Source organism: Engystomops pustulosus, chromosome 7, assembly GCF_040894005.1.
Source record: "Engystomops pustulosus chromosome 7, aEngPut4.maternal, whole genome shotgun sequence".
Taxonomy (NCBI): domain Eukaryota; kingdom Metazoa; phylum Chordata; class Amphibia; order Anura; family Leptodactylidae; genus Engystomops; species Engystomops pustulosus.
Window position 1 is genome coordinate 121,567,122 of NC_092417.1, and position 21,449 is coordinate 121,588,570.

The 21,449-nt window shown below is 40.9% G+C and overlaps 1 protein-coding gene across 6 annotated transcripts in view; it reads left to right on the plus strand.

Annotated features, from left to right (window-relative positions):
- CHD9 (chromodomain helicase DNA binding protein 9) overlaps positions 1 to 21,167 on the plus strand; it is a 151,790-nt gene extending 130,623 nt beyond the window's left edge. For all 6 annotated transcript variants that reach the window (XM_072117699.1, XM_072117700.1, XM_072117704.1 and 3 more), the window contains 6 exons: positions 905 to 1,070; positions 4,879 to 5,021; positions 7,431 to 7,652; positions 7,771 to 7,899; positions 11,396 to 11,500; positions 15,351 to 21,167. In XM_072117699.1, coding sequence (XP_071973800.1) covers positions 905 to 1,070; positions 4,879 to 5,021; positions 7,431 to 7,652; positions 7,771 to 7,899; positions 11,396 to 11,500; positions 15,351 to 16,229 — 1,644 coding nt within the window. In that variant the 3' untranslated portion in view covers positions 16,230 to 21,167. The remainder of the gene's footprint in view (positions 1 to 904; positions 1,071 to 4,878; positions 5,022 to 7,430; positions 7,653 to 7,770; positions 7,900 to 11,395; positions 11,501 to 15,350) is intronic.
- Positions 21,168 to 21,449: the final 282 nt, after the last annotated feature.

Consider the following 21,449-nt stretch of genomic DNA (forward strand, 5'->3'; position numbering starts at 1 on the left):
CCCCCTTCCCCTAAGCCCTTCTGTCTCATTAGCATAATCATAATATTAAAAGCGGATTTTAGAGGGAAGGAGGCAATGGATAAAGAATATAAGACGATTACCACAGTCATGGTGCATGGATCTAGTGTTCCTGGTTTGTCGTGCTTGATTTTGCTGAATAGATTTCCTCTAAGCTTGGACATGTGATCTCCCCCTGGCCACCACAAGGGTTTTTATTTTATCGGGATCAACATCTCAGACATCAGGTTTACTGGATGATGGGTTCTGGATGATGGGTTCTGGATGATGGGGGGGGGGGGCACATACTGTGATGTGTGAGGATAGATTAGACACAATTCTGTTCCACAGAATGTAGAATATGACTGTAAAGCCTTCTGGCTACATAATTGTGGTCTCTAGATAATCGCACTGTCCCCCCAGAAAGCTGACCATGCGTTGCAGCATTACGTATGGGAGAGTTAAGAAACAACAGGGAGATTGGACACCAACATTACATTACATTTCTCTATCAGGGCTGGATTACAGGTGTGCAGGGATGAAAACATTTCTTATTGCCGGAGAGTTTCTACGGGCTATGAATAATTAAGATTATTTTCAGTCGCTAGCTGTGAATATAAATTTTGCTCAACCCTGAAAGAGAGTGCACTGTTTTGTTTTGTTTTTTTATAATTCGGAGTTGCATTCAGTAGGAAAACCCAGTGTTTTAGTTTCCTCTTAGTGTAAGTAGATTCAGAAAGGCATGGCTCAGTGCAATAACATGAGGTTACAGTGTGGAGAATAGAGGCTTTTTGCTTTCAGTGTTGTGAAGCTTCAAGCTTGAGGTCTCAGTACAGACATTTAAGCTATAAATTGCATGCTTCACAATGTGTGGTCTCCCAGTAACACAGATCTGTTACCCTTTTAGGAAGGAGGCTTGAAATTGACATTTCAGAAACAAGGGATTCCTCAAAAACGACCGCTGGACATTGAGGAGGGAATGGGGCAGCAGCAGTACCTGGCCCGACTACAAGATCTCCAGAATGCTTCAGAGGCTAGCCTTGTAACCTTTCCCAAATCTTCTGCTGTGTCAGGTACATGGTCATGTAGGGAAACCTTTAGGTTGGGTCATTTGAAATTCATTTCATGGTGACAAGATTTGTTTTATTAATTATTATTATTTTATTTACTGAACTTGTCTACAGGCTAATATGGACATTGTCTGGCTATTGTTATCTTGCTGGTTTACAATAGTTCTATTGTGTGTTCCTGGTCTACGGTAACCGCATTGTTCATTTCTGAAATGGTTACTAACATTTTAACAAACTGTGCATTTCGCTGCTTTTTTTTACGCATATTGGACTACTGTCTGCAAAGTTTGTTAAGCTTTAAAGGATATCTACCGCCAGGATTAAAGAGAACCCGGCATGCCAAAAACCCCTTATCTAAATATGTGTTCATAAATTGCGATTAGAGAGCATTGCCTCTATCCCTTCATTGTCCCTCCACATGCCTGTAAACCTAAACAATGAGGTCCTAAAGCTGTATGCAAATGACCTGTGAAATGTCCAATGAGTCATTAGCATATTCAAGCTGTCCGTCTTATTCATGAGTGGGAGGCACAGCCACACCCCCAGTGCTTGACTGACAGCCTGTATAATAATGTAATGGCTGCTCTATGTGCTTCCTGGTGCTGACGGCCACTGCAGCCTGTGTGTGTATAGGAGAGATACAACAGCTCCAGGATGCAGCCATGTTATAGCAGAACATGTCAGGTACTTGTGTAGCTGATGTCTGTGTATTACACATGTGTATAGCAGAACATGTCAGGTACTTGTGTAGCTGATGTCTGTGTATTAGGAGGATGCAGCATGTCAACAGATGCAGCACACACACTAACTATGCTTTACTATACATTACACACAGACATGAGCAGGGGAGTAGAGGGGAGGTGTAACAGGGGTGACATCACTGCCTCTGACCATGTGACCAGCCTCATTTACATAATAAAGAAAAGATGATTTTATAATGATTAATATATGAAATAACTAGATAAAGGCTGGGATGGGATCCTTGTGAGCTGCTACCAACAGGTTGAGATGACAGGACTAGTGACAGAGACCTGATGGCAGGTGTCCTTTAAGGATTGTAAACCAAGCACACATACTGGTCTGTGCCCCCTCTTACAGGATTTATTCTGGAGTCTGGAGCCCTTTAGGGTCCTTTCCCTAATTTTTAAAGCCTCTTTAAAGCGTTTTCTTAAAATCAAGAGCATAAAAAATGATTACTGTATTTTTTATATGTGCACAAAAAATCCTTTGATTTTCTCACAAATAACAAGTTTCTCACAAGTCCAGTGCGCCTTGCATATGAACCGTACTTACATACAACAGCTGAACTGTGCACAGGTCTGCCACCTGCTGGTCATTCATCCTTATAATCAGGTGCGCCTTATAATCCGGTGTGCCTTATATACGAACCTAGACATTTTAGCAGGCATTTATTGATGGTGCGCGTTATACTCCGATGCGCCTTATAGTCCGAAAAATACTGTAAAGATAATTTAAAGAAGAGCAGATCCTGCCAGAGGGGGCATACACCTGCATGTCAGTGTGCTTGGTTTACAATTTTTCATCCTGGTGGTAGATGTCCTTTAAGTTTTGTAAATAGTTTCTCTACATTCACTATACCTCACCAACTCCCTTTAAAGGAAACCTACCATTTCAAATGGTAGGTTTAAGCTGTAAACACCGTGCACCAGCTCAGGGTGAGCTGGTGCCGGTGCTTAGTTTCGTTAGTGTTAAAACCGCGGTATCGCGGTTTTAACACTTTTTAAACTTTATAGCATAAACTGCTTTGGCGCTGCGTGCGCACGATCGTGCGCGCGCCTACATAGGAAATGCCGCAGGCGTTGCGCGCGCACGGTCGCGCGCAGCGCCGAAGCGGCTTCTGCTATAAAGTTTAAAAAGTGTTAAAACCGCGATACCGCGGTTTTAACACTAACGAAACTAAGCACCGGCACCAGCTCACCCTGAGCTGGTGCTCGGTGTTTACAGCTTAAACCTACCATTTGAAATGGTAGGTTTCCTTTAATTCTTAGAAATAGCAAACATTGGGGAGTCTTTTAGCTTTTCAGACATAGGGGGGAATTTATTAAGACTTGGCACATTATGTCCCGTTTGTAACATCTCCTCCGCTGGCGCATGACCACCCATTATGTGCCCGGATGAACTGAAAACCCTGCTTCACGCTTTACTGCCTGGAAAGAGAGGGGAAAAATTGGAGCATGGTCACGAATTGCGACTTTTTTGTGCCTTGTACTGCAGAAAACTGGTACATGCTCCCCAATCCCAGAGTTTATAGCAATCTCCACACTCCCGTGTCACTCTTTTAAATTTTGTAATACTGTACTCTTGTTTTATTACTTATATTTGATGAAACCCTAGTTTTCAGCCAGGCCTGAAGCCTTCTTTTTTCCATGATCCCTTTAAATGGACAGTATTAACTGTATTAAAAAATGTTTTGTTTTCTTCAGCTAAAGCACTTTGTAGCCATGAGTTTTCATATAATATGGGTCACTATTATTAGCCACGTTGCGGTGCAGTGTCAATCCTTTTTTGCATAACCATGTGATATAGGGTCACGGTAACCTCTCGAGGAATACATACTACAAGAACGTCTTCTACTAAAAGAATACATTACAGGCCTTTTATCTCGCAGGACACAATCTACAGTGCACTGTACAATTTGCTGTTGAATTGGTGTTAAAGGAAAACTTTAAAGGATTTAAGCCCACAAAACTCCTCCAACCTATTATGCAGGACAGTGCAGGATCGGATCATTATGATATTCATTCTCTATACTGGGAGATTCGGCATTACACATAAAAAGAACTTCAAATTTGTAAGTGGGGGTTGACAAGAGTCACACTGTGGATCTGCATCATATAAACTGCTTTTTAGCATTAGCAGCCACCTTGGTTTGATGTAACTTGCCTTAAGGACATCTGTCAAGCCAGTATGTGACTTTCTTGATCTGTAAAATACTGCGGAATATAATGTCGCTATATAAATAAAGATTTATTATTTCTGGCAGTCCCTGGGTTAAGTACAAGATTCTGTAAGTTTGTTTTTGAGTTGAATTTGTATGTAAGTCGCAACTGGGACTAATAGGTCCTTACCAGAGGTCTCAGTGAGCAGAGAGGCTTCTTTGTTTTTAGGGGTCATGTGTAAGTCAGTGTTTTTAGGTTGGGGACTGCCTGCCTATTCTTCTGTGACTGTTCTCCTCCATCACGACTCCTCAAAAGTTATTTGAATATTGGGGCACATTTATTTACCCGTCCCGTTGACGCCGCCGATCCGGAATGTTCGACGAGGATTCATTGCTGCCGTGATTCACTAAGATCATGCGTCTATTTTCCTGCATGTGTTGCTTCCCCGCTGAGGTCTGCCGGAGTTCACCATCTTCTTCCCGGTGCATGTGAGTGCTGATGTTGCGACACAATTTTAAAGTTAAATTCTGCGGTTTGTCTGAATCAGTCGGGTTGTCCAACGGCAACGCCCCCGATTTGTGTCGTATGAAAGCCGGCGCCTGTGCGCCACAATCCGATTGGGTGCGCCAAAAACCGGGGCAATTCAGGGCAAATTGGAAAAATTCTGGAAATCCGACGGAAATGCATCCGACGGACCCTTAGTAAATGTGCCTCATTGAGTTATTTTTTCGTGTACTGTTTAATTTTACATAATATAGAAGGACATCATTATAACTCTGTTACTTTCTTGGATAACTGGTTGGTGGTGATTTGTGGACCTAAATCCTCATGAACAGTAGGTTCACTTTAACTGTTAAAGACTTATTCTGTACTGTAAAAGAAAAATCTAATAAACTGTATTATTTTACAAGGTAATCCCAGTGTGGTGCCAAATGCCAACATGAATGGCATAGGAAATGATGCACAACCTATCATCAAGAGGAGAAGGGGAAGAAGGAAGAACGTAGAGGGTGTTGATATTCTGTTTATGAACCGAAATAAACTTCTTAATCATGTAAGTCTAGGAGATGTGTTATGGCAATAGGAATAACCTAACCTCCCAGTGATCTGATCAGTTTGTACACAAGCAGTACCTCTGTTGCCCGCTAGCAATCAATTCACTTGCTGTTCCCCTGGTGCGATCTCAAAACAGCTTAAGAAGTCAAGGGAAGGGTAACCCTGACTGTTTGTCAGGAGCTGAAGGAAAGAGAGGTGAGTATATACTTAAAGGGAACCTACCACCACGATTCTACCTATAAAGGTAGAAAGGGTGGTAGGTGGATGTATGGGATGTGAGGATAGCCCTTTTTAGAGCTAATCCTCACGTCCCCGCTATCTTTTTAATACTTTAATACCCTAATATGTTAATTTTCTTAAGGGGCTACTGGGGCGTGGTGTAGCCGGACATGAGGCTTCAAGTCGCGGCAACTCCACGTCCCAGTAGCCTCTTTTCTCCTCCTACCCTGACATCTTCGGTGCACAGCTCCTCGTGGCTGAGCGCCCTTGTCCGATAAGCTGTCAGAATTTTGTATCCTATCCACCAAAATAAATCTCTTAACCCCCATCCTTCTACAGCTACATTTAAGCACGACTACGGGCGAGCGTGCAGGCAGGCATACGTCAGCCACAATGGAGAGGAGGAGGGGGTGACCCCCCCCCCCCTCTCCATAGTGAGCTATTGCGCATGGCCCGTAACATGGGGAAATATAGGAATTTCCTCTATTTTACCCGTGTACAGAGCGGTACCATTTGCTCCATGCGGCCATTGCCTTCTTTCTTTCGAATTTACATTTTTATTAAGTTTTCAAGACGCTAAAAGGATCAGGGGAAGAGGGGAGGGGTAACACCAGGAGAAAAGAATCATGGATACAACAATTGTACCCGATATGTGGGGGTTAAAAATAAAGGTATCAACCAATTCCAGTTTGAAGAGAAAATACACAACAATAGAAATTCAATAAATCATCATGCAGCATCACTGTAATTATCCAGAATAACCTTACTGGCCCACCATTTATCATTTACCTAAAGTGACTCCGGATTAGATGGGGAGTAAGGAGATGGAAGTGGAGGGTTGGCCATTGCTTTCTATTGGGGATGTATGTACGCCTGCAAGCTTGGGGACGTATATACGTCCCTCATACTGTGTGAATGTAGCCTAAATTTACAACTGGCAGTCCTGAGGTTGATCTGTAGTTTGAGGTTGGCACCCTTTTTGAAGGGACCTCCTAAGGGCTATATAAAACCAGGGGTTTTTCTTAAGGATCACTCTGCTCATATTATCCTTACTATGTCCATACTTGCATAAGCCTTACTTACTTACCTAAGTCTGATATGTAATCTTTCCCCTAGTGTTGCTTATGGCCCAAGGCCCCCACATGGCTGTGGGACCTTAACTTTGAGATGGATATCATGCAAGATGTCTCCTTTGAACCCTTGGGGGATCATACACTTTGTACCCTTTCCTGGAAGATGGCATATTTGGTGGCATATTGGTTGTCCGAATTGGCAGCAATCTCCTGTCATTTGCTCTAATGGTCCTAAACCAAGACAAGCAGTGTCTCCGCCTATGTCTCTGTCTCAGCACTACTTCCTTCCTTTTGTCCAGCATATCCCTCATCCCAAAGAGTGGGCACTTTTATTTTTATTTTTTTCATGTAAACAGGGTGCAGCTATCTCTTGTTCTTTTTCTTAAGAAGGTATAATTCTTTTTCTTTTCATCTCAGAGGGACGTTGTAAGGGAATGGCACTTTCAAAGTGACCACTGCTTTCTGGATCTACCATGTGTGGTAAGGCCAATCATGCCAAGAGGCCGACTCCTCTTTTCATGCCTCTACCCTTTCCAGTTTCCCAGCAGTTTCTGTTCTTTTGGACATCACAAGGTCTCTGTATCACCAGTACACACAAGCTAGGCACTCGCTGACTCTTGCTCTGGGGTTTTTCTTATATGTTGGTTTCTCCTAGTTGTACCTACTGCTTGTGTACTTACTGATTAGCTGGAGTGAGGCAAAGCCAACATTTAGCTACGGTTCCTCCTGCTAATAGCAGAGATATGATCTATGTGTCCACCTAATGAACCAAGTGTTGCAGATATGGTAAATGTGGATGCGCATGTTTCTACTTTTTATTTGATGATTTACTATTTACCAAAGTAAAAAATTATGGTGTTGATTATAAAAAAAACTACACCAAGTATTTTTACAACCAATAAGGTGATATTTACATGTATAGCATAGTACCACCTGGTGCTCAAAGTAGAAAACTGGGTAAATGTCCACCTACTAAGCTGATGGACATACTTGCTCAGTCACTCTCTCCATAACCAGGTCTTTTGAAGGCATCTCCTTTTCACTGTTGAGTAACTAATTGAAATAACATTCTGCTCTGCTTGTTTGGGATAACTCATTTATTTTATTTTCTCTAGGTTAATCAGGCGGGTACTCCATCCCTGTCACAAACTGCAACCTGCCCACAGTTACCATCTGCCCAACTTCACAGAGCACTGGATGCTGACAGCCCAGTGCCTGTCATCAATTTAAAGGATGGCACAAGGCTTGCAGGAGATGATGCCCCAAAAAGAAAAGATTTAGAAAGCTGGCTCAAGGCTCATCCTGGCTATGTGGAAGACTTGGGAGCTTTCATTCCTGTGAGATTCCTTATTCATCATTTTATATCATTTTTTTTATTTTTGGATGTGTAGATATTACAAGCACTAACTTCATCGTATGATGTGTTCTTTCATTATTATTTGTGTCCCTATGTAGAGAATGCAGCTTCATGAGGGAAGACCTAAACAGAAGAGGCACCGTTGTAGAAATCCTAATAAGCTGGATGTGAACAGCCTAACAGGAGAGGAGCGTGTCCAGCTTATCAACAAGAGGAACGCCAGGAAGGCAAGTTGGATATTGGGTGTTAGGTGTTTCCGCTTAACCCCTTCACAGCGCCATATGACTATAAATATCATATTTTACATACTTCGTGCAGATAACACATTTGTAGCGTAATGACTGTGGGCCACATTCTGCTTTATCTCCTGAACCCTGGAACCTAGAAACACAATATCCGGATTGTGTGGATGTTTCATAGAACAGGAGATATCCACTGTTAAATTTGCCTTAAAAAAATGTGATTTTTTTTTTTTTTTAATTTATACAGCTTTCTATTTCTGACTGTAAATTTAAAAGTGGATATCTTCGATTGTGTGAAACAAACAAACACAATCGTAGCAACACACATCTGGTGTCATATCAAAGAGGAGAATCTGCCCTTTAAAATGCCAAGAGCCAGGGTTCAGCAGTTGTAAGCAGTTGAAGTGTGCCCCCTCTACCCTGTCGGATGAAGGCAGATTTTGGAAGTTGTCGCAGGAAAGACATTGTTTACAGAAGTACATGCACCCTCTGCATCTGTAGCTGCACCTGGGAAAAGGGGATGGATTGATACAGTACACATTTTTAATTATATTTTGATAAAGATTTATTCAGTTTTACTACTTTGATTGGAAAAATTATGTATTCCACATTTGTATTCATTTATCAGCTAATTTTAAATGGTTTATTGAACAATATACATGACCGTACAATAAAATCCTTGTGGTCAAGGCATAGAATCTTGACAATTATTCATTGTCAAACAGATATTGACATAGTAGCCCAGTGCATGACTAGTACAGCATCCAGCTCCGATACTAACTTTAGTAAAAATCTAAGAAAAACATGGCTGCTTAAGCAAAAAGTAGAGAAAGCATAGTCTCCGAGAGAAAAATGACCACAGCTGCTTGTGAGGGAAGTGGAAGATCAAGCCTGCAGAAGCTCCCTTTCAGTTACCCAGGTAAAGGACACAGTTTTAATATAGTGTGTGTGTATATATAGTAATATAGGAACAAGTCCTGGAAAGCCGTACTTCCCATTGTTTTTGGATGCTGCAATTTAGAAAGTTGAAGCTTGAATCGTATTGGCGGATACATCTGTCAGTGACGTGTTGCTAGGCAACTATAATAAACTTTGATTTATTGGCCAAAGTGACATTTTGATCCCACCCAGAAATTATTTATACCCACCTTAGCTCCTCCCACGAATCAGTAGCCCTGATGCCCTGATGACGCTGGTGCTCCAGCGAAACATGTCGGAGGGGGGGGGGGGGGGGCTTGTGAATGTGTTTTAAGGTGTCTTGTTTAAGGCTGCTTAATAGTGTCACAGCAGAGGTACACTAATCAAATACACTAGTAGAATTATTCCCCCTAAAGGGATTTGTTATGTGTAGCAGCCCCAGCAAGTATTTTTTACTTTATTGAGTGAATTACAGCAATGTATGTTTTATTAGGTGAACATTAATAAAAGTTATGTTTTAGGCCTGACCGATAAGGCTCTTTCTGTCTTAGGACAATTTGTAAATAAGTTGAATCGTGAAAAACCCCATACAAACGGTATTGCTGCAGGACATATAATGTTTTGGGCAGCACCACCATTTTTACCAGATTTATTCTACCCACCTCTGAGAGGAGCAATATTGCCCATACCTTGAACTTTTATGCCTTATTCCGCCTGGTAACAATAATAAGCTCTTTTACTATTAAGATATAAAAGACAGGACTTGCCCCAGTTTATACAAAGGCCTGAGTAATCTCCATACGTCCCCCTATGGTCGTTTGCATGTATTCTTAGTTTGATTGTTAATGGCTCCATAGCTAATGGAAAAAGGAGGGATGAAAGTGAGCATCCCTGACAGGTTCCCCGGGCTAACTGAAAGGAGTCTGATAAATCAGCTAATTTTATAAAGAAAAAAATATGTAATTAATAAAACTTTTGTATCAAGTTAAATTCTCACATGTCATGAAAAACAAGCTAAAATTGTTATGATATGTTAACCTTGTTCAAAGATATCGTCATTTAACCCCTTAAGGACCAGGCCCTTTTTCGTTTTTGCGTTTTTATTTTTCACTCCCCACCTTCATAAATGTATAACTTTTTTATTTTTCCATGTACAGCGCTGTGTGATGGCTTATTTTCTGCGTAACAAATTGCACTTCGTAGTGATGGTATTAAATATTCCATGCCGTGTACTGGGAAGCGGGAAAAAAATTCTAAATGCAGTGAAAATGATGAAAAAACACATTTGCGCCATTTCTTGTGGGCTTGGTTCTTACAGCTTTCACTGTGCGCCCCAAATGACATGTCCATTTCATTCATTGGGTCAATACGATCACGGGGATACCAAATTTGTATAGGTTTTATAATGTTTTCATACATTTACAAAAATGAAAACCTCCTGTACAGAATAAAAATTCTTCATTTTGCCGTGTTCTTGCGCTAATAACTTTTTCATACTTTAGTGTATGGAGCTGTGGGTGGTGTCATTTTTTGCGACTTCTGATGACGTTTTCAATGCTTCTATTTTTAGGACTGTTCGACATTTTGATCACTTTTTATAGAATTTTTTCTATTTTTCAAAATGGCAAAAAAATGCCATTTGCGACTTTGGGCGCTATTTTCCGCTACAGGGTTTAACGCAGTGAAAAACGGTTATTATATTTTGATAGATCGGGCATTTTCGGACACGGCGATACCTATTGTGTTTATGATTTATACTGTTTATTTATATTTATATCAGTTCTAGGGAAAGGGGGGTGATTTGAATTTTTATGTTTTTTTAATATAATTTTTTTTTTACTTTTTTTTATTTATTTTTTTTACTATTTTACAGACTCCCTAGGGTACTTTAACCCTAGGTTGTCTGATTGATCCTACCATATACTGCCATACTACAGTATGGCAGTATATGGGGATTTTGCATACCATCTATTATAATGTGCAGATCGCACATTATAATAGATAGCCTCGATCATGACAGCCTGGGATCTTTGTGTGATCCCAGGCTGTCATGGCAACAGATCGCCGCTCCCCGGTGACGTAACGGGGAGTGACGATCGGAGCCAAGATGGCGGCGCCCATGCGCCGCCGGCTCTTTAATGCCGCCGGCAGCTTTGCCGGCGGCAATCAAAGGGTTAACACCCGCGATCGGTGCAAGCACCGATCGCGGGTGTTAGCGACGGGCGTTTGCTTCATTATGAAGCTAATGCCCGGTGAGTATGAAGAGGGCTCAGCCTGTGAGCCCTCTTCATACTCCCCCATGCGCAGTAAGACGTAAGGGTACGTCTTATTGCGCTATGGGGTTAAAGCAGCACACAGAACTCCAGAAATTGGCATAAACATTCAAACGCAAAGTACTCTCCATATCATTTCATACCAGACATTAATGTTGCTAAAGAAGTTCATTCCTTATGGAAATACTCACATTTTGTATAGTTTTAGGGATTGTCTCGTGAAAACAAGATCTTTGTATATATACTATGCATTATGTTTTGGTATAATGACAAGATTCCTGCATTTTCAGGTTGGAGGTGCCTTTGCTCCTCCTCTGAAAGACCTGTGCCGCTTCCTGAAGGAAAATCCAGAGTATGGTGTGGCGCCTGAGTGGGGAGAAGTTGTAAAGCAATCTGTAAGTACATACATTTTGCAATTATTTTATATCTTATACATGGCTCTCTGGCTGTTGTTAAAAAAAAAAACATATTCTGGAATGCCTGAGGAAAACACAAGGAAAAGCTTATACCATAAGCTTAAATACCAGTGCCTCAAACAATAAATAAGATGTAAAATCCTCTGAATACTTCAATTTATAAATGCTTCGAAATAAATTTTGTAAATCAGAAATTCTTCAGTAATTCATTTCAAAAAAGTGAAACTCGTATATAATATAGAGTAATTACAAACTGAGTGAACTTTTTCAAGTGTTTATGTATATTAGTGTTAATGTTAATTTGATTATGGCTTACAGCCATGGAAAACCCAAAAGTCATTATCTCAGAAAATTAGAATAATTTCTAACACATGCAAATGCTTCCTTAGTGTTTTAAAAGGTCCCTTAGTCTGATTCAGTAGGCAACTCAATCATGGGAAAGACTGCTGACATAACAGATGTCCTGAAGGCAGTCATTGACACACTTCACAAGGGTGTAAGCCACAAAAGGTCATTACTAAAGAAGCTGGCTGTACAGAGTTCTGTACAGTGAATACTCAAAGTATTCAGACCCATTTAAATGTTTTACTCTTTGTTTCATTGCAGCCAATTGGTAAGATCAAAAAAGTTCTCTACACTCCCCCCCTCCCCCATCTTAACAGAAAAAAAGCTGAAATGTAGATATTTTTGCTAATTTGTGAACAAAAAAAACTGAAATATATCATTTAGTATTTAGACCCTTTGCTTTTTAACTCATATGTTGTCCATTTCCTTCTGATCCTCATTAAGAGGGTTCTACTCCTTCATTGGAGTCCAGTTGTGTTTAAATAAACTGATTAGACATGATTGACCATAGATAAGACCACACAGTGCATGTCAGAGCACATGAGCATCATGAAGTCTAAGAAACTGCCCAAGGAGCTCATAGACAGAATTGTGGCAAGGCACAGATCTGAGGGTTACACAGATCAAGGTTACAAAAGAATGTCTGCAGCACACAAGGTTCCTAAGAGCACAGTGGCCTCCATAGTCCTTAAATGGAACATTTAGGATTTAGGATGACCACAACTCTTACTTGACCTGGCCATCAAGCCAAATTAAGCAATCGTGGGAGAAGAGCCTTGGTGGGAGAAATAAAGAAGAACCCCAAGATCACTGTGGCTGATCTCCAGAGATGCAGTAGGGAGATGGGAACGTGTGCCAACAGAAGCATCTCCTTGGTGCAAGACATATGAAAGCCTGCATGCAGTTTGCAAAAAAACACATGAAGGACTCCCAGACTATGAGAAATAAGACTCTCTGGTCTGATATTTTTGGTGTTCATGCTAAGTGGTATTTGTGGAGACAACCAGGCACTGCTCATCACCTACTAAATACAATCCCAACAGTGAAACATGGTGGTGGCAGCATCATGCTATGGGGGTGTTTTTCAGCTACAAGGACAGGACAACTGGTTGCAATTGAAGTAAAGATGAATGTGGCAAAACACAGAGATATCACGGATGAAAACCTATTCCTGACTGGGTCAAAGATAATGGCCCACATTTATTAAAGCACTTTTTTTTTGTCTGACTTGGCACATTCTTTTCAGTGCAAACTTTTTGTGTATATATTTATTATGTGTCCGCAACACATTTGTGTCATGACTGCACAATACCTGATGCGACACAAAATTCTGCAATGAAAGGGGGCGTTCCGGTGCCCAGTCGGACCATATGCCACATTTATCATGGTGTCCAACAGAATTGTTTTGCACGCTATGTTAAAGCTGTACCAAACAAAGTTGGCGCAACACCAGATTCATGAAGAATGTACTGCACAATTCATGAAACTGGTGCACACTTCACAGGAAAACTGCACCTTGTGCAGTTTGCACAGTTTTTGATAAAGTGGGGCACTTTTACTTACACAATGCAGCTCACAGAAAGTGCATTGTCCGACGATCATGCATTGTGCCGCGATTCACTAAGATCGTGCGCCCAATATCCTGCATGTGTCGCTTCCCCGCTCAGGTCCGACGGAGTTCATCATCTTCTTCCTGCTGCATGTAAATCCCACATTCAGCCCGAATCGTCCAATGGCACCCCGTCTCCCCCCCTCCCGGATTTCAGTCGCTTGAAAGCTAGCACAGCTGCACCAAAATCCAATTGCGTGCATCACAATTCCCTGTTAAATATCCGTCGCAGCCACGCGAAAAATGTCGGGAAGTCTGACGAAAGTGCGTCCACGGACCTTTCGTTTATAAGCCCCTCTGTGACCATTGTTGACTGGTGCAGCCAGAGTCCTGACCTAAACCCAATTTGAGCATCTCTGCAGAGACTAGAAAATAGAAAATAGCATTCACCATCCACCCTGAGGGTGCGGTCGCATGCGTTTAAAAACGCATTGGAATAGCTGAAGAGTGATTTGCCTAATTAAACACCTCTTAACACTTGTGTTTACAAAACGCATGCGTTAACCGCAATGTTAAAGCATTCGTTAACAACTGCATGTGTTAACCGTAATGTTAACACATTCGTTAACAACCGCATGCGTTAACGGTTGCGTTTTGTAAACACAGGTGTTAGCAGCTGTTTAATTAGGCAAATCACTCTCCAGCTATTGCAATGCGTTTTTAAACGCATGCGTTAAACGCGACGTGTGACCGCACCCTGAGGGAACTGGAGAGGATCTGCAAGGAAGAATGGCATAGGAGCCCCAAATCCAGGTGTGAGAAACTTGTTGCATCATTCCCAAGAAGATGTATGGCTGTACTAGCTCAAAAGCTGCTTCTACTCAATACAGAGTCTGAATACTAATAAATTTCAGTTTTTTTCTGTCAAGGTGAAGTGCACAGTGTACATTAATGAGCAAATAAAAACAAAGAGGGAAAATGTAAAGGTCTCTGAATACTTTCACCACACACTGTATGAGTGGAAAGAAAAAGTTTTGGAAAAATAAGCACACAAGCAACTGGCATTTGGAAATCCAGGTCCCAGGTTCTTGTGGAAGACTAGAGAGGCACAATTTAAGCTGTTTGAGATCTAGTGTCAAGTTTCCATAATTGGTGTTGGTTTGTGGCGCCATGTCATCTGCTGGTGTAGGTCCACTGTGTTTTAGCAAGCCCAAAGTCTGCAAAACCGTCTATCAGGAAATTTTGTACCACTTCCTGCTTCCCTCAGCGGACAAGCTTTCTTGTGATGGAATTTTCATTTTCCAGTAGGACTTGGCATCTGTCCAAAAGTAGCCATACCTGGTTTAATAACCGCATTATCACTGTGCTTGATTGACCAGAAACCTCTCCTGATCTTAACCTCATTGAGAATCTATGGGTTATTGTCAAGATGAAGATAAGAGACACCAGACCCAACAATGCAGATGAACTGAAGGCTGCTATCAAAGCAACCTGGGCTTCCATAACACCTCTGTAGTGCCATCAGCCTCCATTCCACACCACATTAATGCTGTCATTCATGCAAATGGAGCTTCAACCAAGTATTGAGTGCATTTACTGTATATATACACTTGAAAACGTTCAGTGTATGACTCTATAATATATCAGGACGAGATGTTTGGCGTCTTTTAAAGTTGTGATACACAGGTTTTTATTGTGCCACCACTTCAACTAACATGAAGTACACAGTGTTACGAGAAAACAAACAAATCATATTGCAAGCCATAATAAATTCTGTGCTGACACATTGAAAGCAACAACAATGTTTACTCTTTGTATATCATTATAACTTTCAATAAAATACAGTTGTTAAAAAGTAGCTAATAGTTTTTAGATACTTGATATGAAACTTCTAATGAATGATTATAAATTCTCTTTGTTTTATCTCTCTTGCAGGGTTTTCTCCCAGACAGCATGTTTGATCGTATCTTAACAGGCCCTGTGGTGCGTGAGGAAGTGAGTAGGAGAGGGAGAAGACCAAAAAGTGAGATTGCCAGGGCCACAGCTGCTGCTGCTGCAGTATCTGCAGGCAACTCTGTGAACGTCAACGCACTGTTAGCTAATGGGCTGATTCAAAGTATGGATCTATCCAGTTATCAAACCCTACAGCAGAACTTTCAGAACCTCCAGTCTCTGCAGTTAACAGGATTAATTGGTTTACCCGCTGGCCTTACAACCACTGGTGGTGATGCGAAGAACCTGGCTGCCATGTTCCCTATGCTGCTGTCTGGTATGGCTGGTTTACCCAATCTATTGGGTATGGGAAGCCTAATGAATAAGTCCCCAGAACCCTGTGTCGAAGGGAAAGAAAAAGACTGCACAAAGGATAGCAAAGAAGCCAATAATAAAGAGAGGACAATATCTCCTCCGAATGATAAAACCAAGCAGAACTCAAGCCCTCCTTCCACATCCATGGGAGCAGCACTACAAGCGGGCTCCTTATCTATCAACCCTTTGTTGTTGCCCAACATACTTTACCCAGGGATGCTCCTCACTCCAAGCCTTAATCTTCACATCCCAGCTGTGCCCCAGCCTAATGTTTTTGATGTACAAAATACTAATAATAAAAAGAACACTGATGCTGTTCAAGCCTCAGATTCTGCAGTGGAACCACCTCCTCCTGCTCAAAGTCAGGAAGAAAAAGCTGGGAACGAGGTGGCTTCCCAAAATGAGAACAGCACAGACGAAGGTTCTGAGAAGGCAGACCCTTCATCAGGATCAAACAGCCCCTCATCATCTTCATCTGAAGAATCTGACTCTACGGAGGAAGAGTAAACCTTAACTGAACTTGCACTTAAATTATATTTAAAGGAAAATAAAAACCTTTTGGAACCTCCTGCCTAAAAAAAAATGAATTGTATATACCTGTGTAATAACTGCATCAAATAATTTTCTGGAGAGGTGGACATTTCAGTATTTCTTCTGAAGATGCAAATGGTGTTTTAAGAAAACGTTTTGCATGTAATGCTCTTGCAGAGATGAACTTTTATGTAATACAACAAGTCGACATTGTGCTGTAAGGAAATTACAGCAAAAGGCATTAATTTTGTTTGAGGGAAGTCGGGCGGGGGGGTGGGGTAATTTTATGAAAAATAATGGGGGAAAAAAACGAAAAATGAAAAACGTGCTCTCTAAGAGCTGTATATAAATAATATATTTGCAGTGAAACACAGAATCCTCTAAGTATATTGTGGTTTTAATTTTGCCTTTTAGTTTTTTACAATTTATTCATGCACATCATTTACAGAACTCAGCAATAATTTTGGGCAATTTCCAAATGTTTATTTCTGTGGCCCTGTTTTTATTTCACCTGAAAGGGAAATGAACATGAAGATAGCATTTTATTTTATTTTTGTAAGTTATGACCGCATCATGTAGTCTGCCAGTACATGAAATAAGCAACGTGAATATTTATTTCAAGATTTCTCATCTGAAATATACTTCTTGACTCTGTAAGAGCCTCATTCATGCCTCGCCCATGTGAAAGCACAACTGATGGACGCTATCCGACACACACTTCCCTTGTAGAGTAGAAGTGGAGCGGCAGAATAAGAAATGGGTCGTAAAGCATTTGCAGTTCCATTGTGTCATCCGTATTTTCCCTGTATCTTCCCTTATGATAAGGGTAGACGGCTGTGTGCAAAAGAGATTTTAGTCAGAGATTAGTCCTGTGTCCTGTGTTAGGATCCTTGTTTTATTTATGGCCCATCTCAATTCTTAGTGCCACCAGTTGTTGGTGCCAGTTATAGCGCTGGTGCATTAAAGAAGTTATAAAATGCATTTTATCCAAATGATACAGTGCACGGCAGACTGCACCAGCAGAGGAAGGGTATCATTCAGACATGGAAGTATTTGAACACAAAGTCCTCAAGGTTGGGTGGCATCTCCACCGCAGTGTGCATTATCAGGTGCAAATGTATTTGCTCCCTCTCTTGCAATGAAATTATTGTTATTATGGAAGAGCCAATCCCTGGCTCTGTAACATTCTGGCAGTATGATTTTGGATGCCTATATTTCAAAGGGGGAGATTTATCATATGCCGGAACTCATGCTCCTCCTGTTGTATCAGATCCTACCTTGCGTAGAAATATTCTGCAGCCTCCGAACATTCACTTGTGAAGTTCACTGACTGTGGCAAATGCGGGAGCGCCCCCCACGCCAGCCCACTCCACTGCTAGCCATGCCCCATGTAGAGCTTCTACATGAGTTTTCTATTTATTTAACCTGACAACCTGGTTAAATAAATAATTCCAGTGATATTTTCAATTTCTTGTTTTCCCCTCTCTTATATGGCCCAGGCAGGTATATGTTTAGGCCAATCACCTGAGCAAGCTGTTCACATAAACCAGCTTGAATCCCTACACTGCATCTTATCATGAAGAGACATGGGAAGCCTTCCAGTATTCCACAATGTTCATTTCATTCGGCTACATGGATCAGTATGCGTCTATTGAAAATTGGACAATAAATTGTCTACAGTCCACATTTTTATAGTAAAGTGTTATATGTACCGTTAAATTATTGAACCAAAAAGACGACATGTATTCATCTTGCCTAGAGGTCATCAGCTTATAGATTATTGTATTACTTTTAATGGAAGGACATGACTAGATGTGACGTACATGCTATACCCCATTTAGATTTAACCAATTCTTTCTGCAACGTATATGATCAGACCAGATGGTCAGGCCAGTTCCTGCCTCATAATGAATACATTTCAAGCTTCCCTTTCCCTTTGAAATCCCTTCAAAAATGACCCTTGCATCTGCCCCAGAAAGCCCAGACTGAGCCGTGATTTTGCAGGTGCATAGCACTTTTCCTAGAAGCCAAAAGAGTCTCTGCCTCCCTCTTAACATGGTGGTAGGCAGGTTAGGATCTTTTGTAGAGGATGTGAGAGAAAAATAACTCTAAGAAACCTTTGTAGTCCAATGTGAATGCGAACAGAAGCAGATTTAGAAGAAGTAAATCATTCCAAAGCATTAACACCCCTCCTGAGATCTGTGTAGTGTGAAGTTGTATATTTCTACTACCAACATATTCTGCAGCTCTGTACTGAGCTTACGTCCCCTAGTTACAATGAGATGATATTGGCAGGCACATATTCTCATTTTTGTGTGGATAGAGCAACACAAAACCCAAGTTCAATTATGCTGACCACTTTGCTAATTTTCTACATCTTTAGGCTATATTCACACTGCCGTTGCCCGCCCGTACCGTACCGTAGCGGGCAACGGCAGTGTACGGGGAGAGGAGGAGGAGGTGAGCGCAGCTCACCCCCGCCCCTCTCCATAGGAATTAATGGCGCAATGCGCCGTACTATGGATAAAGATAGGACAGGTCCTATCTTTTTCCGGGTACGGTAGGTAGGGTGCCGTGCGCCCATTGCTGCCTATGGGGGACGTATATCGGCCGTATATACGGCGGCCGTATATACGTCCCCCATACGTCAGTGTGAATATAGCCTTAAAGCATAACTAAATTTTAGAACACTTACAGATTTTTTTTCTCTCATAAATAAATAGAGCAAGAGATGGTAATAAACTTTGTAATATACTTTAAGACAGAAAAAAATCTTCTTCTTCTATTTTTCTACTTTGCATTTATCATTCAGTAAATCCTCCCTGCCATACTTTACCAAAACTTGCCTCCTGGTAATAGGCGACCCTCCATGCCTATCCTACAGTATATCGCCAAGAAGTTGCTAAACCTTATAATGACTCATAGGAAATCAACCATTAAAATTGAGCATGATTAACCAGTGACACCCACTTAATATATTTCTTATATTTGTTATCCATGCCCTCCTTCCTTCTAAAATGAACTTTTAAAATTTTGTTCAGGAGCCAGAAGGGCTCCAGGGGTGTTACACTCAACTTCTTCACTGTTACCACTCTTCCCCCCCCCTGCTGTCTCAGCACTTCTCCCCCACCCCTTCCCCCAGCTGCTTTAATCTCATACAGTGGGAGGGGAAGTGCTCTACATAGTGTAACAGCCTGTATTGTTGCAGCAGAGAGAGCCTCTGGTAACACTCTTCTGGCTCAGTAGCAAAGTGCTCCCGGTTTATCATGCTTGATTTTGATTTACTTTTACTTTTGATTTACAGAACTAAATTATCAAGTGAAATATTCTACATTTGTGTATATCATGCCCCTTATTATCATGAAGGAGGCGTGCATGGTAAAGCCAGCAGGACACCAGATGTCCCAAGTCCTGCTGGCCTGGGGTCATGTGACCTATAGTTATAGACAAACTTTTACCAAGGAAGGTATAATATAGGAGACCCTGTTATTAGCTTTAACCTCCTCTCCTTTCCAGTCTGGTTTGTACAGACTTCATAACTCTTCAGAAAGCATACTAGAGGGTAAAAGAGAGAAAATGACAGTACAAATATTTTCTTTAATAATGTCATTAATGTCTGATAGTCTTAAAATCTAGTTATGCTTTAAATTATGTGATTGACTCTTCCATATGTAAATATGGCCTTATATAAGTGTTGCTATGCAGCAATGCAAGACAACAGTCATTGTGCCTACATTTGTATGTTTCTGTTTCCAGTCCTCATTCTGGAACAGGAAAATTGTAGCTTTCTTTCAGTGCACTAGAGTGGTGGCAGGTGCCATCTTATCATATGCACTTACTAGTAGGGTGACCAGCTATATTACAGACAATACAAAAGTTGTGGTTTCTAATGTATTAGAAGAGTGTGTAAAATGCAATAAAGGGGTTATTCTTCAAATACTGTCTTAATACTAGATTTGGCTAGGACTGAAACCATGGGGGCTTAGTCTTAATATACCTGGGTATTTAAAGTAGCTTCAATTTCTGGGTCTGAGGTCTATAATACATATGGGGCACAGTAAACTTTGCAGTATTATTTTTGCTTTAGGGTCCATCTTGAACATGTTGCATCTACAGAGCTGCAGTCTTGTCACTTGTCATTTGAGAAGAACTTTTGCTGACTTGCATTTCAATGAATAGTTTTTTTTTTATGTTTTATGGGAAGCCGCAATCACATATTTATTATAATAATATTATTATTAATTTTTCCGGTTGGTATACTTCTGGGTATGATATTGACATTGGTAAGTATGCCTACTACTGATCATCAGTGGTTATTGCAAGAATTCTTGAGGATCATACTTCCTAGGATTTCTTTCTGCCTTACAGTTACAGAAGTTGAAGAATTTGTTAGAGGCCTAAGCAAAACTCTAGCCTTAGCCAATTTACGTGTTGTAGAAAGTGTCTGCATTATTTTGTTGGCACTGAGTCTTATCCCATTGGAATGAAACTTCAAGCACTTGCAGTATGGTGACACGAGCAGGACTTTCCCCCTGCTTTATAGGAAGCACAGGCCCGGCTATATCAGGAGGACAGACAATGCACTTTTCCTAAGAAATAAATGAATCCCACTAACAGTATCAAGTCTCTGTCCCTGGATATTTTTACAATGTGTGGCGGTAGATAGTATGAGAATGTTAGCTGTTTTCTGACTCGTATTTATAGCCCATGTTTCCAGCTTTATGATCTGCGTGTCTAATACGTTTCAAGATACCTGCAATATGCCGGTTGTGTTCTGTGTGGTCTGAATCGGCTTGTAGTTGAACATGCGTCTTGAAAAGAAAAGTCCTTTGTAATTTATTGAATTACTTTCTATGATGTTCTATAGAGCAAATGGAAGTTTAATTATTTTTTATTAAACATATTCTTTGACTACCTGTGATTTAATCATCTCTGTTCTGTGAAACTTTTCTAGGGAAAAAGGTGTACAACCAACAATACAAACAATATTTTAGATGTTCCTGTGCTGCTCCACATACATTTTACTCAGTTTAGAGAACCATAAGAGGCCTTGTTTTATGCAAAGCAATTAGGCAGCGTTTAATATTCTGTACAATGCAGCGAGGCAATGATAAAAATCCCCAGGCAGTGGAATTTAAAAGAAATAGTGCACAGAAAATTGCTGGTGAGCATATAAGTTATTAGCTGGAAACCTAG